The 17,064-nt window shown below is 47.0% G+C and overlaps 3 protein-coding genes across 4 annotated transcripts in view; 2 read left to right on the top strand and 1 right to left on the bottom strand.

The window, feature by feature from the left end:
• dlgap1b (discs, large (Drosophila) homolog-associated protein 1b) overlaps nucleotides 1-11,474 on the top strand; it is a 194,670-nt gene extending 183,196 nt beyond the window's left edge. The window contains exons 19-22 of one of the 2 annotated variants that reach the window (XR_008567441.1): nucleotides 2,208-2,641; nucleotides 3,115-3,206; nucleotides 4,870-5,273; nucleotides 5,376-5,521. Coding sequence is in view for 1 of the 2 variants with exons in the window: in XM_054766333.1 (XP_054622308.1) it covers nucleotides 2,208-2,641; nucleotides 3,115-3,206; nucleotides 4,870-5,022; nucleotides 5,376-5,591 (895 nt within the window). In the remaining variant the exon portion in view is untranslated. Of the gene's footprint in view, nucleotides 1-2,207; nucleotides 2,642-3,114; nucleotides 3,207-4,869; nucleotides 5,274-5,375 lie in introns of both variants that reach the window. The other variant, XM_054766333.1, reaches the window with a different exon arrangement.
• On the bottom strand, nucleotides 8,813-12,510 carry tgif1 (TGFB-induced factor homeobox 1). Its single transcript, XM_054766345.1, has 3 exons — nucleotides 12,280-12,510; nucleotides 10,601-10,827; nucleotides 8,813-10,118 (listed from the first exon to the last, which is right to left on the bottom strand). The coding sequence occupies exons 1-3, from the start codon at nucleotides 12,293-12,295 to the stop codon at nucleotides 9,483-9,485; spliced, it is 879 nt and encodes a 292-aa protein (XP_054622320.1). The 5' UTR covers nucleotides 12,296-12,510; the 3' UTR covers nucleotides 8,813-9,482.
• Nucleotides 12,511-15,037: 2,527 nt separating this feature from the next.
• Nucleotides 15,038-16,440, top strand: LOC129174372 (OTU domain-containing protein 1). Its single transcript, XM_054766344.1, has one exon. The coding sequence runs from the start codon at nucleotides 15,048-15,050 to the stop codon at nucleotides 16,221-16,223; it is 1,176 nt and encodes a 391-aa protein (XP_054622319.1). The 5' UTR covers nucleotides 15,038-15,047; the 3' UTR covers nucleotides 16,224-16,440.
• Nucleotides 16,441-17,064: the final 624 nt, after the last annotated feature.

Raw genomic sequence — 17,064 nt, 5'->3', positions numbered from 1 at the left:
CATTTTGTTATGAGCCGCTTCCGACGAGCTGCCTTTTTCCTCGAGTAGGCACGGAAAGGAGAACGCAAAAATAACGAAGAAAAAAAAAGGTCAAATTGATTGCTGGTCAGCTGTGTTTTCTGTTTCCAGTGCTGCTCATCAACCTAGCCATCGTACCGCAACATTGCCTGAATATTACATTGTATCTGTAAACTTTTCACATTTGGAATTTTATTTGTTTAATTTCAGTTACTTTTTAAACATAAATGATTACATCCGTTAATTATAACCATATCATACCATAGCACCATTAAACAAGTTAGCACTACCATTTAAGACAAAGAAGAATATACGAAATAGAAAGAAATACATATGTTTTCAAATTGGGGGCCCCTTGGGAACCCATTGAATTTCCCAGGGTCCCACTGAAATCACCACCCACCACCACCACTACCAGCACCACTGATGACAGCGTGTCTTTTCTGTCTTTCCAATTTCGCGTCTGCTCTCTCAACCGCGTGCGGAGGAACGATCACATAAATTAAATAACACACTTTGTGGATTAGTTTGAGTATTTCTAGTGCTTTCTATTATGAACGTTTGTTAAATGTAACTGTGGAGGAGTCATTACAATACACACACACACACGTGCTGCACAAGTGCACGTGTGCACCCCAAATGTAACTGTAGAGGAGCGATCACATTACCGTCTGTAACATTGCAGCGTGTGTTTGTGCCCCCCGCTTCCCCAAAGCTGTGGGGGGGGGGAAACATTGTTGACATCTTTTTGTCTGTTTGTTAACATTAGCATTTTGTTATTTTTTTGTGGTATTTTTTCATATAGCTCTCGTATCGGATGTCATTGGGTGGTGTAGGTGTACCTAATGAGCCGTCCTGTGCTGCCTCGTTGGAATGTGACATACGATGCCTGATGCATGGACGATGCGGTTTCTTGTTAGCTTTGCAAGTGAAACGTTTGTCGTCCTGGCCCAGATGGTTGTGTGGTCACATGATCCTGGCAGGTCAGATCAATGCCAGAAGACCTTGCTGGCCTTTTGTTTTTGTCCGAGCTGATTGAAAATTAGCTGTAATTAGGATAAAATGCATGAATATGTTTTTGTCTCTGCCACTAAAATCTGAGCTGTAACATGAAGACTTGTCCACCACGTTTCCTTCACATCTTTCCGCCTTCGTCCTTGTAGATAAGCTCCCCTGTGTGTCTTTCTGTCTGTCTTCTAACATTCTTTGTCCTTGGCCGTGGTGCCTGCCTGTGCAGGAAGTCATTAGCTAGTAGATAGCAAGCAGGCTGAGGTCATAATGACTGAACACCTGCTTGGAGGAGTTACTCTTTAACTCTGCAGCACACACACGCACTTGAAGGCTGTGTGTGTGTGCACGCTGTGTTTGATGTCAACCACTCCCTGAGCTCCTTCTCCTCTCATCTGTGTTTCATGCAACAAGAGAGATGAATGAGAGGAGGAGGAGGAGGGAGGAAGCGATGAATGATGAGCTTAAAGGAGGACTGCACCTCCAGAGACCATCCAGACGTGATGGTGCTGTGATTACATGACTCTGTGTGTGTGTGTGTGTGTGTGTGTGTGTGTGTGTGTGTGTGTGTGTGTGTGTGTGTGTGTGTGCGCGCGCCGCAGGCAGGTCAAGCTTAAGGCTGAAGGTCACCTGAAAGCTTTTGTGAAGCAGTGAGAGCTTTGAACCATTTTAATGCAAAACAAAGCAAGTGGTGATGCAAATGGTGGTACATTTAATGTTGTCCATCCATCCGTCTTCTATGCCGCTTATCCTCACTGGGGTCGCAGGTATGCTGGAGCCTATCCCAGCTGACTTCGGGCGAGAGGCGGGGTACACCCTGGACTGGTCGCCAGCCAATGGCAGGGCACATACAGACAAACAACCATTCACACTCACATTCATACCTATGGACAATTTAGAGTCTCCAACTAACCTAACATGCATGTTTTTGGAATGTGGGAGGAAACCGGAGTACCCGGAGAAAACCCACGCACGCACGGGGAGAACATGCAAACTCCACACAGATATGCTCAATGGAGCATATGCTCCTGAATGTGTTATTGATCAGTGGGGGGGTGTCGGTGCCTTGCTGAAGGGCAGACAGTCATCAGTCCATCATTGACTCCAAATGTTTCCATATTGTAGGATAGGATCTAAGGTGACATCCGCAAACATTTGTTGTTTCCATATTTGCTCTTCAGTCAGCGGCGTATGACCCGATCCAACAGCGTGACCACCGCCGTCCAGGCTGACCTGGATGACCCCGCTGACGGCCCGCAGCTGCCCCCGCCTCGCCACTGCGCCACCATGCCACGCCAGCACTCTCGCGACGCCGCCACCTCCACGGTACGAATCCAAGGGTCGGGGAACCACTACCACGCTTGCGCTGGAGACGACTACGGCGAGGCCGGCTTCGACCCGTCCATCCTTCCCCCACCGGCCCCCTGGATGGACAGCGTGGCCGAGCCCGAGGCAGTGCTGACGGCAGAGGGCACGCTAGAGGCCATCAGCCGCTCCGTGTGCCCCCGAGATGGACGCTGGTTCCTCAAGCTGCTGCAGGCTGAGACGGAGCGCATGGAGGGATGGTGTTGCCAGATGGAGCAGGAACAGACACACAACCAGCTTACAGACGACAGTGAGTCACACATCGATGATGTACGCAACACAAAACATCCCATCCACGAAACATACACACATGAGTGTTTAGTCTTCAAAAATGTTTGAAATGCTTCAAAATACTAAAATGGTAGATTAGAGGATGTAAGCATAAAAATGTCTCCATACATTGATGGTGTCATATCTTCGACAAAAATATTGCTCATCATTGTCATCATCACTGAACGTGGCGTGCACATTTCCATCTACGCGATAGCCCCACCCTGTGTTATCTCTGTTGCTTACTATTTCACCAATGCTAACATTAGCTTAGCACTGTTGTTGCCCATCGTGTGTAACATGTGCAGTGATGATGTAATTGCTTTGTGCCTACGTTCTCATCGTGTTGCTTTTTTCATGCATTCTCACTGGGAGTGGTGCAACGTGCCTGCAGTGGGTGCCTGCCAGTAACTGCAGTGTGTGTGCGTGCGTGCGTGTGTCATTTGTCTGCAGTCCTGGGCAAGATCCGCAGTGCAGTGGGGAGCGCCCAGCTGCTCATGTCCCAGAAGTTCCAGCAGTTCCGAAAGCTGTGTGAGGAGAATTTGGTATGTGTCACCTCATCCTCTGCATCCTCCCCGCTTACACTTGACTCCATCCCTCCCTTTCTTCCCCACCCGTGACACTGACGTCATCCTGCACAAATTGCGCTGACAGGCGAGCGTGGCGTGCGTTGACTATGAATGCTAAAGCATGCAGCCAGCGTGTGCCTCCAGCAAGTCCACAGCCACAAAGAGGACATCACATAAGCGTGTGATAGTCTTTTTCCAAATATAGTCGTCACTTGACACTTCATGGCTTTCACGGCTTCACTCTGTCATGTTTTTTTTTATGTATTAATTATTAATTAAGCTACTTAATGTTTGAATACACCCTATTTTTTGTCAAACACATGCATATTTAAGCAAATATTTCAGATCTTTTGCCTAAATTAGGAAAATCAGCAGTTTTGAATTGTCTCACAACAGGCACAATCATCCCTCATTAAAACATGGGCTACTTTTGCAGCCGTGATCCCTGGCAAGATGAAATACAACACTGGCCCACGATGTCACTTCCTGTCTGCCACTCACTCTGCATGTATAGCGCCACACATTAGCGCGAGTCTTATGTATGTCTTATATGGCTATTATGTCTGCTATATTGGGTAATGTGAGTGTAACGGTGACTATAGGATAAAGCAGGGATGACTGTACACCAGAGGTCTCAAACTCGCAGCCCTCGGGCCATTTGCGGCCCGCCGAATCGTATTTTGTGGCCGGCGACTTGACATCAAAGTAGTGCAAATGCAACCCGCAACATCGGGGTAAGTTCAGTGTTACTTAGCGGGGCAAGTAAACAACAACACTGAACTAACAGAGGTGTTATCACATGAAGACGGGGTGTCACTAGTCAGAACACTGCCTACAATTGCGCTAACAGGTAAGTAACAGGTAAGTAAACACACATGGGGCAGATACTACTACTATGGGGAATAAGAAACAAATATGTTAACTCGAAACACAACTTCAGCAACTTTGTACAGACCAAGTGTCACAATGCATGCTGGGAGTCGCCATCACACCCGATTACGGGTGTGACAAAACATTTTTATTTCAAGCTAACTAATATGAAACCCTAGTATGGATTATCCATACTCTCTCACCCTGTATATCTATGTTTTATTATTATCCAAATACAGCCGCTATAAACGTCTAGCGCCGTCCCTTCCCGGTGAGCCGAGTCACCATTTTACATCTCATCCAGGAGGAACGGCAGAAACCACAGAAGAAGAAATGAAAGAAGAAACAAATAAACCGCGACTAATAACAGACTCGGCCGGTGAAGCTAAATGGAAAGATCAGCTAGCGTGGTTCAAATCAAAAGTATGGACTCACTTTGGCTTTTAAAGCACGGACGAGACAACGCGGACTTTGCGGCATGGAAGAAGTGTCTGATGAAAATAGGACACACGGGAAGAGTAACCTCGTTGGTCACCACGCCCATCTCTACTTTACAGAGTTGATCTACTGGAGAGACTTGGAGATTTGTCCTAAATGTGCAAAATGTGCAGTGGAAGGGGAGCTGAAGGGCGGGGCTAAAGTCACCGCCATCCGAAAACACCTTGCTGTCTTCCATTGTTGTTTATGTTGCTATTGGCATTATGTTATTACATGCAGATGATTCCTATTGCTAGTAAGATGATAAGTCTTTGTGTGTCGCTGTTATCAGAACCCCAACGCGCATCCCCGACCCGTCTCTCAGGACCTGGCGGGTTTTTGGGACATGCTGCAGCTGTCCATCGAGAACATCAGCCTGAAGTTTGACGAACTTCACCAGCTCAAAGCCAACAACTGGAAGTCTCTGACCCCCCCGGACATCCAGGTGCCAACGCCTTTGTGACGTCGCTCCGCCTTTCTGTGGCATGGCTAACGGCTACTGACCTGCATGCTAGCTGCTGTTTGCATGCCGTTATGTCTCGTTGTCCGCAGTGAGCTTCTCGAGCTGCCGTTTTGGAAAGGCTGTCCATTTTTACCTGCCGCCCCCCCCCCCCCACTGATGGCTGTCTGTGTCAACAAAACAGTTGCATGCTCTGCAGCAGACACGCTGCTCTGCAAACAAACAAAATGACAAAGGTTGTTTGCCGCCTTTTTTGTGTAATTTGGCAAACACTGACCACGCTGTGGGCTCTTGGGGGGGGCGTCTGCCACTTAAGACTGTTTGTCGTTCCTGTCCAGGAGAGACGGGCGCCCCCTCCTGTGCCAAAGAGACCCCAGAAGGGCCACGCCCCCTTGGCCAGGGACCGCTCGCTGGAGAGCTCCGAGCGCCAGCGCCTGGAGGCCCGCAAGCGTCTGCTGGCCGCCAAGCGGGCCGCCTCTGTGCGCCAAAGCTCTGCCACGGAGAGCGCCGACAGCATCGAGATTTACATCCCTGAGGCGCAGACGCGACTATGAGATACACACACACACACACACACACACACACACACACACACACTAAGAGACATGCCAGATGACAGTGGTGGTCGACAAGAGATGTATATTTGGATTATTGTTATCTATTTATTTATTTATTTAATTATTTCATAACCCCCCCCCCACCCCCACCCCACCCACCCTTTCTCCCAGCTTCGATGTAGCACCCCCACCTCCCTAAACACACACTCATAATGTATGCTCATGTGAGAGAGTGACGTGTGTGTGTGGTCAGTCGTGACGTTTAAATAATGCCAAGCAGCGTGACAGCAGACAGTGCCAACAGGATGGGGGGGTGCGCAACCCTTCCTGTGTTTGCAAAATGACACGAGATCGAATTTGGCCCCCTGCAGGTGTGCAGCTTTTAGGGAGAATCCACCACAAAGGCCATCGTGTGTGCGTGCGTGTGTGTGTGTGTGTGTGTGTGTGTGTGTGTGTTGACATTCATTCATAAGTGCTTCCTATCAAACATTTAAGGTGGTAACATTGGTCAAACTCGCCTGTGCAGGCCGGGACACAACATTAGGTACACCGACGCGAACGACATCATCGTAAGGTGATTGTAATAATGATACGTGTTGACTGGTTCGTTTATTGTTTAAAGTGTTTGTGTTCCTAATGTGGTGTCCGGTGGGAAAAGGACAAGCAGACGGGTTATTTGAACTTTCATGGTTTACTTTAATAAAAGTGCTTGTGTTCTGTTCTACAAAGTCCCGGCTTTATTGGCAGCGTTAGGGCAGGACCACAGGCCAGGGTGCACGTCCGCAGTCCTGCTGAATGTCACACAAAACTCTTTTTTTTTATTTCACATTTTTTATTTGCCTCCTCGCTGAGCGCGTAGTGACTTTTTCAAATCATTTTTGTATTTTGTATTAATTTATTGCATAGGCGACTGTTGACCGACATACTGACAACAAGGCCCGTCTACTGTGTTTTTGTTTTGTATTGTTTCAGCCTTAACTTTTAACAGTCGAGCACAACAGCGCTCTCAGGGGAAGACGTGTGTGTGTGTGTGTGTGCGTGTGTGTACGTGCGTGTGTGTGTACGACCTCTGGCGGTTTAGTCTCTGCTGTTACATCACTGCGATGAGAAATAGGAAGTGTGCTAGGATCTAGGCTAGAAGGTGTGGTAGGATTTAGGCTAGGAAGCTAGGATGTATGCTAGTATCTAGGCTAGAAGGTAGGGATGTCCCCACTTTTTGACTTGTGATACTACACCGATATCGCAGCCGTTAATATCAGCCAATACAGATATTGATCCGATATCAACACGAATCGTACATACATGCATACTTTTATTATTTATTTTTAGTGTGGAATGTTGAAATGTCTTGATAAGTGATATCACTCAACCAGAGTCAGCAACAGTCGGTATGAGAAAAACTCACCCATTTACCTCTTTATGCATGTGGTGTGTAGTTTTACACACCGCCCGACATCACTCGCCACCGACAGGCGCTGGCGCTTCACATGCGCGATGAGGTCGGTCGTACTGCGCCAGTTCTGTGCCACTGTGGGAAACTTGTGCATGGCAAGTTTTGCACTCAGCTGCAACGTATTTTTGCTGCCACACGGCTGACATTGCTCCTGCTCTTTGCTGTTTTGTTAGCACGCTAGCAAACACTGTTGTTTGGATCACGTGGGCTCTGTCCGGGCGCTGCCGGATATACGTGCGAGGACGGAGTCTGGAATTGACTGCTTGTATCGGAGTGCCAATGGAGATATGACATGCAGGCCGGTGTAATCTCTTTTTTAAATTTTTTTTTTTTTTTTTTTGCTGATATCGGCTCGATAGCCAATATCAATATTGGATTGGGACATCCCTAGTAGAAGGCTAGGAGGTGTGCTAGGATCAAGGCTAGGAGATGTACTAGGACTCAGGTTAGGAGTCTGGGAGGTGTGCTAGGAGGCTAGGTGTGTGCTCGGATCTAGACTAGGAGGCTCGGAAGTGTGCTACGATTGAGGCTAGGAGGTGTGCTAAGATCAAGGCTCGGTGCAAGGAGGTGTGCTAGGATCGAGGTTAGAAGATTAGGAGGTGTGCTATGATAAAGGCTAGTAGGACAGGAGGTGTTCTGGGACCTCGGCTAGGAGGTGAACTAGAATTGAGGCTAGGAGGTGTGCTTGGATCTAGGCGAGAGGCTAGAGGGCTAGGGAGCTATGCTAGGAATGAGGCTAGTTGACCAGCTAATGTGTCATTGTGCCATTGGACGTTTGCCTACCAATCAGTGACTACCTGATAAAGTGATGATGTAATCGTGCAGTTTGGCGCCATTGCTCATTTTTATGTTTTTGAATGGATTTTATTTTCACAATTTGGATTGACTTGTGTGTGAGACAATGAGTGGACACTGTGTTCCTGTTCCTAATAATAAGAACATATCAAGTCCTGGTGTAGCAGGGAGCTGTGATGTAATTCTATGAAGACGTTTGTACATAAATGAATGTTTCCCTGTGTAAATGTAAATGAACAAAGATAACTTTTTGTAAGTCATGTTTAATGGATTAAATGGCATTAAAACAAACCGTGTTGCCATCATTCGCTGGCCTCCACATGTGTTTTCCATCCCCGTGCAATTAAAGACACCACGAGGGCGGCACGACACTCTTTGTGGGCAGAGGCGGGTCCCCATAATTACGCCTCATCCTCCTCCTCGGTGCACACGGAGCTTCCGCCGGTTCGTCGCTCAACCCCGGATCAAGCCTCGCTGGGCCTGAGTGCATTTTTTTGACCCAAAAGGACGGTCCGTCATGGTGAGCTCCCGCCTGCATTCACGAGCCGTCACTTTTGGCAGGCTGACAAGTCACGAGGAGACTGGACTTGCTTTCAAAGGGCTGCGTTACTGCTGAGCAGGTGTACCTAATTGTTGTGGCTTTTATGTGCGATGTGTGTACAAATGTATGCCTCTAAACCAGACTGATGATCTCTCACACGCTGACTGTTGTGCAGTAAAACAAGTTGAGTCATTTTTAAAAGAAGAGCGCATGAAAGGATGTTGGTCAAGCATGAATGAGAGGCCACGTCACTGCAAAAAACAAATCCTCTTGATGCCAACAGAGCAGCTTTAGAGCAGCTTGAGTGCAGCTGTCAGCCGAGACAGGAAGCTGCCTGACACGTAAGTCGCACTCCACGTCTGCTTCCTTCGTTTCTTCAAGGATATGCAAATTGGCCACATGGCACACAGAAAGATGACGACGGCGGCATAAAGTAGAAAAACAAAAGTTTATTTGAATCCCATGTGACGTGTGTTTTGCCACAAACATTGCACAGTATGAAAAGAAATCACATCATTGGGCGTCATGCGATCACATGACCTACACACCCGGTGCTATTATACATGAAAATGCTTCTTTTGGCCAAATGCTGTCTTTGTCAACTAAACGTTTAGTGTCGTGTGTCCTCTTCCAGTCCACTGGCCCGACCTGCTACATTGCTCATCTGAAATGTCCCTTATTTGGGCAAGGAAGGAGTAGAAATAACAAAACGAGGGTAAAGAAGAAAAAAAAAACAAACAAGCATCTTTCTTTTAAAACAGCTAAATGACAAAATGAAAAGCGATAGTGTAACGTTTACTACAGTAGTGAAGACATCAATGCCAAGACGAGATGAAATGTTTGGATCCAAAGGGGGCGGGGCTAGGACACATAGCCCCACCTGCAAAAGACAGGCAACGTTGCTCTGATTTTTGGTCCGTGTGTGCAAACAAGACACATGTCCACATATGTCCATACAAATATGAAATGAAGGCACCGTGATAGTGTTGGCAATCAAAACTAGTTGACTGCTGTAGAAAAAATAGAAATGATTAGGCATTTTCACAGAGGGAGGGGGTGTTCTCTGCTGAGTCCATGAAATGTGTCGCCCCTTGTTTCTTTAGGACACCAACTGTTTGGCTTGCAGTTCCATCTCAGCGGCCCGCTTGAGGGCGACGTCTACCAGGAGCTGAAAGCCACTGAAGTCCTGTGTGAGGTCAGGCGGGGTCGGGGGAGGGGTGTTGAAGAGGCCACTGCGGGGGCTCAGGTTGCCCTCCAGGATGGTGGTGGCAGCAGTGAGCTGGCCAACGCCTTTGTCAAGACACCTGAGGAGCGCTTGTGCTGCCTGTAGCCGCTCGGCCGCCTTGTCAGAGTTCAGTGAAGGTGGTGTCGAGGGCTGCAGGGTGCCAGGCATGGCCTGGCTGACAGTGGTGTGACAGATGACAGATGGCCGGGGGGGCTGGGGACTCAACGAGAGCGATGTGGTTGTTGGGGAGGGTGCCAAGGGCGACAGCGCCTTCCTCAGTACGCCGGGCGCAGCAGGCTCGAAGCTGGAGGGGTGCAGGACCCGCTTGTCGTAGGCGTCGTCAGCGCCCCCTTCGGGACTGCTGTGTTTGGGCGACTGGGAGCTGTCAGAGAAGCTGTCACCTGCCTTTCCGCCTTTCCTGGAGATGGTGAACTGGTTCGGGTCCTTGCCGTCTTTGCGCAGCATCTCTGGGAGGAGGCGTCGGCGTGCATTGATGAACCAGTTGCACACCTGGAGAACAACATGTCACATTAAATCTTACACTGAACAACACTAAAGTCGTACCAATCATGTCTTGAAGCAATGAAGTGCACTACTTGGCACTTGTACTTCCTATTGGAGAGCCTTCCTATATGCTCTATGCTATATTTGAGGTATCTTGATGTTAAAACTTGATTATATTTTGATGTTTGTGTGTCATTCAGGCCAAAGAGTAAAAAAAAAAGTGTGTTGTCAGCAGTCGTGAGGGTCATCAGTGTTGCTGTGTTTAGTGGGCTAGTGGTAACTGGCAGTGAGAGGCAGCAGCTCAGTAAATGACTCTACATTGTTCCCAGACAGCTGGGGAGGGAAGGCTGCAGGGAGGGAAATTCCTCAGCTTTAACTTACTCACTACTCCCGCCTCAAGAGATAACTACAGAGCTGATGACCTCCTCTGCATGGAGTGTCATGTTTTGACAGGAAGTGATTCAGCCTGTGTGTGTGTGTGTTTGTACCTGCAGTGTGGAAAGCTGCGTCTGCTTGGACAGGAGTGCCTTCTCCTGCTCCGAGGGGTAGGCGTTGTAGCGGTGCTCGTACAGCCAGTCTCTGAGGATCTGGACCGACTCCTTGGGTAGGTTGCCTCGCCGCTTCCTCTTACTGCCCCCCGAGCTGGATGACAGGTCCAGAGGGGCGTCCACACTGTCATCGTCGTCTGTCTCGCTTCCTGACAGCATCATCAAACCTGCCAGGAGGAGGAAGGAAAAGAGATGTTGGTTGTGTGAGCTGTGTGATGGAGGTCGGGGGGAGGGGGGCTGGTGTCAGTTGGAAAACCTGCCTGAATGCATTGGAAGCACACACCTTTGCATGCTTGGATGACTCACCTGGACCACAGGACCCACTGTCTAAACCATGGATGACCAAACTCAGGATTGGGACCATTTTATTGCTGACTGCCACAGTAAAATTGTGAAAGCTAGTTTTTTTGTGAGTTTGCATTCAGGAAAAAGTGATTTACATTTAACCAATTTTGTGTACTGACTAATCATGATTGACTTCAAAATTCTGTCTGGACCTGAAAAAGTTTGATTTTAAAACTATTTTCACCACAATTAATTAATTTTTCACCAAAAAAAACACTACATTTGGTTGTTTTGACACGTGTGAGCCCTTTAAATAAAACTTGGTTTAAATCAGAGGACTTCCTGCTTTATTTAAAATAGCCCTCCACACGTGAGAGCACCTTTCAGGTCAGCGCATGCGCCCAACACCAATGCGGAAGTAACATTTTGTTTATAGGGGGCACAAATAACCTCCATAAAGCCCACAGACTATGGGGGTCCATCTGTAGTGGGAAAAGTGTGCAGCCAACAGGATGAGGTAATTACGTGGGCCGGGGAGGAAGGGGGGGCACGGGGGAGAGAGGGGGAGGGGAGACCTGTTGCAAATCAGCGTCTCCAGACTAAACAAAAGAATCTGGCTGCCTTTCTTTGTATGCTTGCTATCAAACGGCAGCTTCAACTGCAAACCGCTTAATGACCCCATCCCGCTATTAAACATCACCGTGGACCAGAAAGCAAATTAAAAACCGAAAATACGTTGTGCTTTTTACAAGTTTTGAGACTTAAAGTTGTCTTCTTTGTGTGCGCCTCAACACGAGGTCCTCAGCCAAACTTCAACAATTAGGTCAGCCTTCTAGCTGTACTTTAAAGCACCACTCTGCTTCCTAGTAAACCATTTCAACAACAAAGAACAGCCAAAGGCGTCGAGTTTTTTTAAATAAAATGTCCAAACTTTTCGACAAGTAGTCGAGCTCGTGAGCTAGCATAGCATCACTTTGCCAAAGTTGGAGCCAGAAGTGGCGCACTCCCAGCCCGCATTCGAAGTTCTCAACAAAGAGGGACTCAAAACACGCTGGGACAAGAAGTTCTAAAGTCGTGTCACGACGGACAAACATTCGGCGTTGTTCTGGTGAGGCTCAAATGTCTTACGTTTGGCCAAAAGACAGAGAATGAGGCAAAAGTGTAGGCTCTTTTGTAGGTGACGTCGCTTCAGCACATGGCAGCGAGCCGCCTGTCATGTCTGCACAGACAATAGACTCAGAAGGAAAACGCTCACAAAGCTCTCCTCCTCATCACTTGAGCATTATTAAACCTCCAAACGATCAACCCAAACAATTTTTTTTACAACATCTTACCTTTTTTCGTCTTCATTTCAAAATGCCCACTTTATCCTGGCGTGGTAGAAAATATCTTCTCAGTGTTTTTCCTCCTGTTAGTGCTCTCCCAAATCCTTATTGATGCAAAAATCAGCACCGTTAAAGCAACAAGCCAAATGTTTTGTCGCGTTTTCCGTTGCTGAGCTGGTCCCTGGCGGAGGTAGGCGGGGTGGCCAAGGGTGGGGTGGGGGGGTCACCTGAGCTCTGTCCTCATTGACTGTGTTGTGTGTTTGATGGACAAACTGGGTGACAGCTATCTTTGACAGCTGCGTGACTCAACCCACAGAGATCCTCCCACCAACGCTGACATCAGCGAGCTCTCCTCCACTGACACGGAGCTCTGCAGCACACACTAACTAGCTTACCAGTGTGCACGCGCGCCTTCTTATGTTTAATCATCACCTAACATTTGATCTTAAAGCGAATGTTTTTGTTCATTTAAATAACGCTTGGCATGTGGTTGTAATGTACCGAAAAGGAAGTGACCAGTGAGTGTAGTAGCGACCCATATTTCCTTTACGTGAACACCAGCAGACGCTTTGTTTACTACTGCATTTTTCCCTCCAAATGTTTTCACCCTGACCTACAGGCGTTTTGTTTAACAGTCCTTGTGACTCCATGATGTACAGTATGTTTGCATGTCTATGCGGTTAGTGCACCAGTCCTCTCTGGTCAAACCCCAAAGCCTCAATGCCTTCATTTGTATGCTCTGCACAGCCTTCAGACAGCTGCTCACCGGAGCTTCCATTCTGCCTGCTCGCAAGGAGAATGTCGCCACCCAGCGGATAAATTGCAGTATTGCACGGGAATGCACTCCACGCTTGTTTAGACACCGAGGCGCCCCCTGGCGGCTTTTACGTGACGTACATCCACTTACATAGACTAACATTCTTTTCATTGTGAGTGGGGATTCCCCTGAACATGAGCCTTTATCATTGGTTGTATGTATTTTTGTACTTTACATACTTATCATCATTGTTAAACTTTCCCTTTGGTATTAAAAAGGCGCTCAAATTAAACCCATTCATACGGGAGGTTGCCAACGTCAGCCTGCAATAAAAGATATGTCGGATGATGACGTATCGATTAGTGCTCACACTTTATCAAAATGTGACCATACAAAATACAAATGTTTGACCTGAATTAACCAATTAAGTTCAATATTTGAAGTTAATTAAGATTAAAATGTTTCTTTTTAAGTGTGCAGGAGTAGGGGGTACATGGATTCAGATCAAATGTCACAAGGGGTACGCGACTGTAAAAGGTTTGGGAACCACTGTTGTAGGATATCCTAATTTGATTGTATTTTCGATACATATTAGTATAATGAAAGAGCAGTTAAAAAAATATATTTTATGATCGCAAAATCTTGTATACTCTGAAACTGAGCAAAACTCAACCAAAACTTTCAGGGAAAAATATGCCACAAAAATATATAATAATAATATGACTTTACAAAAGTAATTGGTTATAGTTAAGTTACTTTCTCGAAAAAGTAATTGAATTAGTTGGAGATGTTGGACTGGGCACTGCTGTGGACGTTTTAAGGTCAGAATAAAATTGAAAAAAAAAAAGCATCACCCTCCGTGTGGCTCTGTCACGATGTTAGAATAATAACACGCCACATCTCACTGCCGATAAAGCCATTGCAACTTTTGAAATAGTTACCAAATAGATTATCAGTTACTGGAAAATAATAATTTTTAACACCGTCACTCCCAACACTGATCATTACACCTTTTTTTTTTAACTAGAGCAACACAGAGGTTAAATATTCGACTGAGTACGCTTTAAAAAAAATACAGTCATTACATTAGTCACTCCCTAAAGCATTGTTTTTAAACATTACTTCAGCAAACAGCGTGTATGCCTCAGCATTGTAACCATGTGACTGGATTTTTGAAATAGCTACCTCATTCCGGTAATGTTGAAACAATGAAATAATATCTCTATTTAGATGGCTGCCAAACAAGTCTCAGACGGTGTTAAAAGTATCCTCGTGTACACATGCCTGCAGTATGACAACTTACTGACAAGTCAGTAATGAACAGTATCACCATAGTGATGGCAATACAAAACACTTCTTAGTATGTTTATTGGCCATATTTATCCGATAAATAGCCATCTTGTCCTTGTTAGTTTTAAATCATGTTATAACACAAGTGTCCATTATTTTGAAGCAGACCATGAGTGTAATGTGAAGTATTATACAAGCATGCTTTAATGTGTCACAACACAGTTCAGTTTCACTGTTGCATTCTTGACACTTGGACCGGAAGTGGTGTGGAAGTGTGCGTCAACAGTGATACAACGTGCCTTCAGACTAATTTTTTTTATACATAGAACCTAACAAATTGGAACGTATGACGTTAAACAGAACCTAAAAATTTTGATCATATCTAAGTTAAGGTAGACCACATGTACGTTTTGAAGAATCTATCGTTTATTCGTACGTGCTCAGACGGTCTGTGGTGGATGGTGTTTTGTTTTGAAGGCTCCCCAAACGGAAGCGGGATAGCTGTGGTTGTTGCTTGACTGTACAGCCAGAGAGATCCAGTTTCATTTAAGGCTCTAAAATTAGGGAGGCACCCCGCGTACGAGTGACGCGAGTGGGCCAAAGTGGACAGTGTCCCCCCTCGGTAACCGGAAGAAACTTCCTCTGCGAGTCTGCCGATGACAAGGGAGGATATTTTGGAGTGTGGCCGTCATCGCGCTGTGACTGGCTGCTATAAAGGACTCCTGCAGACATGCAGCTCTTCAACAGCGCCCTGACGCACTACCCGAGGTCATCCAGCAAACTTACCATCACTTTGTCCAGCGGAACCAGGACTCCACCAGTGGGAGACACACCGCCTCTGACACACCTCGACACTGCCAACAAGGATCCGGTGAGAGAGGCTACTTCTTCCGCAATCATGCCCGCCTTTTCTTGCTACGAAGCCTCTTCAGCAAGGCCAATGTACTTCACTTCCACTGCCGAGTTACTGATACGCAAACCGGACGGAGTGGAGAGGGCGGTGCCGGTCCACATCACCAGGGTGCCCAAGCCTCCTTCCCCTGTCTCTCAAGGGGGTCCAGCTTGTAATGGCGTGTTGGTGGACTTTATGGATCAGCTCAGAAACGGAACAGATGAACTTTTCCTGGAGGACCCTGAGCATTTTCTCTTCGAGGACAAAGTACGGAGCAACAGGTCGGTCTCATTCCACCAAGATGAGCCTGTGGCCTCTGCAGCTGAGCTGGAGGTCCAGCCTGTTGAGGGAAGCAGTGCCCTAACAGATGAGGAGCGGGCCTTTGAGCTGAGTGTCCTGCAGGAGCCCCCCCAGCAGCAGAGAGGAGGTGACAAGGTGGCCCGCTACCTAGCAGAGGTGGAGACTCAGAATAAGTACCTCCAGGAGAAAAACAAGTTCAGGTACCACATAATTCCAGATGGCAACTGTCTGTACCGGGCCGTATGCAAGGCCTCCTATGGCGACCAGGCCCAACACGGCGAGCTGAGAGAGCGTACGGTCCACCACATTGCAGACCACCTGGACCAGTTCAACCCCATCATTGAAGGCGACGCGGGCGAGTTCCTCATCAATGCGGCGCAGGACGGCGCCTGGGCCGGATACCCCGAGCTGCTTGCCATGAGCCAGATGCTCAACGTCAACATCCACCTCACCACGGGGGGCAGCGCAGAGAGCCCCACCGTCTCCACCATGGTCCACTTCCTGGGTGAGGAGGACGTGTCCAGGCCGGCCGTCTGGCTGAGCTGGCTGAGTAACGGACACTATGACGTCCTCATGGACACGCGTGTGGACAACCCAGAATATGAGAGCTGGTGCAGACACTCTCAGATGCAGAGGATGCGGGATGAAGAGCTGGCCATGTCCATGGCGGCGTCTCTGTCCAAAATGTACATTGAGAAGAATGGAGCGGCGTGAATTCACAATGACTCCTTGACGTGTGCCTTAAATTATTTATTTTTGATAAGATTAACCGTATAACAGTGAGGATGTGTGATGTTGATGTGATGGAATGATCTTGGGCTATTTATTTACTAGTTTCATTATTCCTGCACGGAAACTTTTACAAGAGTTTTAGAAATATTTTGTCACTTTTTCTATCTCACTTGTCTAAATAAAACTGTCCTTTTTGTGACTCTTAGTTTTTGTTCAGTATCTCCACGGAGAACGTGTTTTTTGGGTCAGGTTGGCTCTCATATTTGAGAGTTTTGTGAACAGCGACAACAGACGTTTGTATTTTTAGCCTCAGTGAACAAAGGCTTCCGACTGGGGGAATCGACTAACTCACGACTCAGCTGCTTTGGCCTTGATATTCGTAACATTGCGATTGTACAATAACAGGTTCAATTGCAAAACAACGTAATGATGTATAGAATTATATATATATGATGTATAGAATTATATATATAATGTATAGAATTATAATCAATGAAATGAATAAAGAAATTGATTGTTGATCTATGGCGGCCTGAAGCAGTTGTGTCAATACGGCGTGCACTGCTTAGCTGCAAGAGGCGGTAGTTTTCCAGTGCAGTTGCAACATTACACTGGCATCGAAACAGGAGTTCAGAACATTCAGAAAGCGTTCTCATCCCTTCAAAAGTTAGATTTAAAAAGTGCTATTAAATGAATCAATTGTTTTGATCATAGTTGAACAAGGGTATTTCCTAATAAATGATGCAGTGCGTGTTTCAAGCAGTGTGTTTGTCTACGTACAACATTTGTTATTTCGAACAACAGGAAGTGGACAAGTACCACC

This window comes from Dunckerocampus dactyliophorus, chromosome 21 (assembly GCF_027744805.1).
Source record: "Dunckerocampus dactyliophorus isolate RoL2022-P2 chromosome 21, RoL_Ddac_1.1, whole genome shotgun sequence".
Taxonomy (NCBI): Eukaryota; Metazoa; Chordata; class Actinopteri; order Syngnathiformes; family Syngnathidae; genus Dunckerocampus; species Dunckerocampus dactyliophorus.
This window is presented reverse-complemented; position numbering and strand designations above follow the sequence as displayed.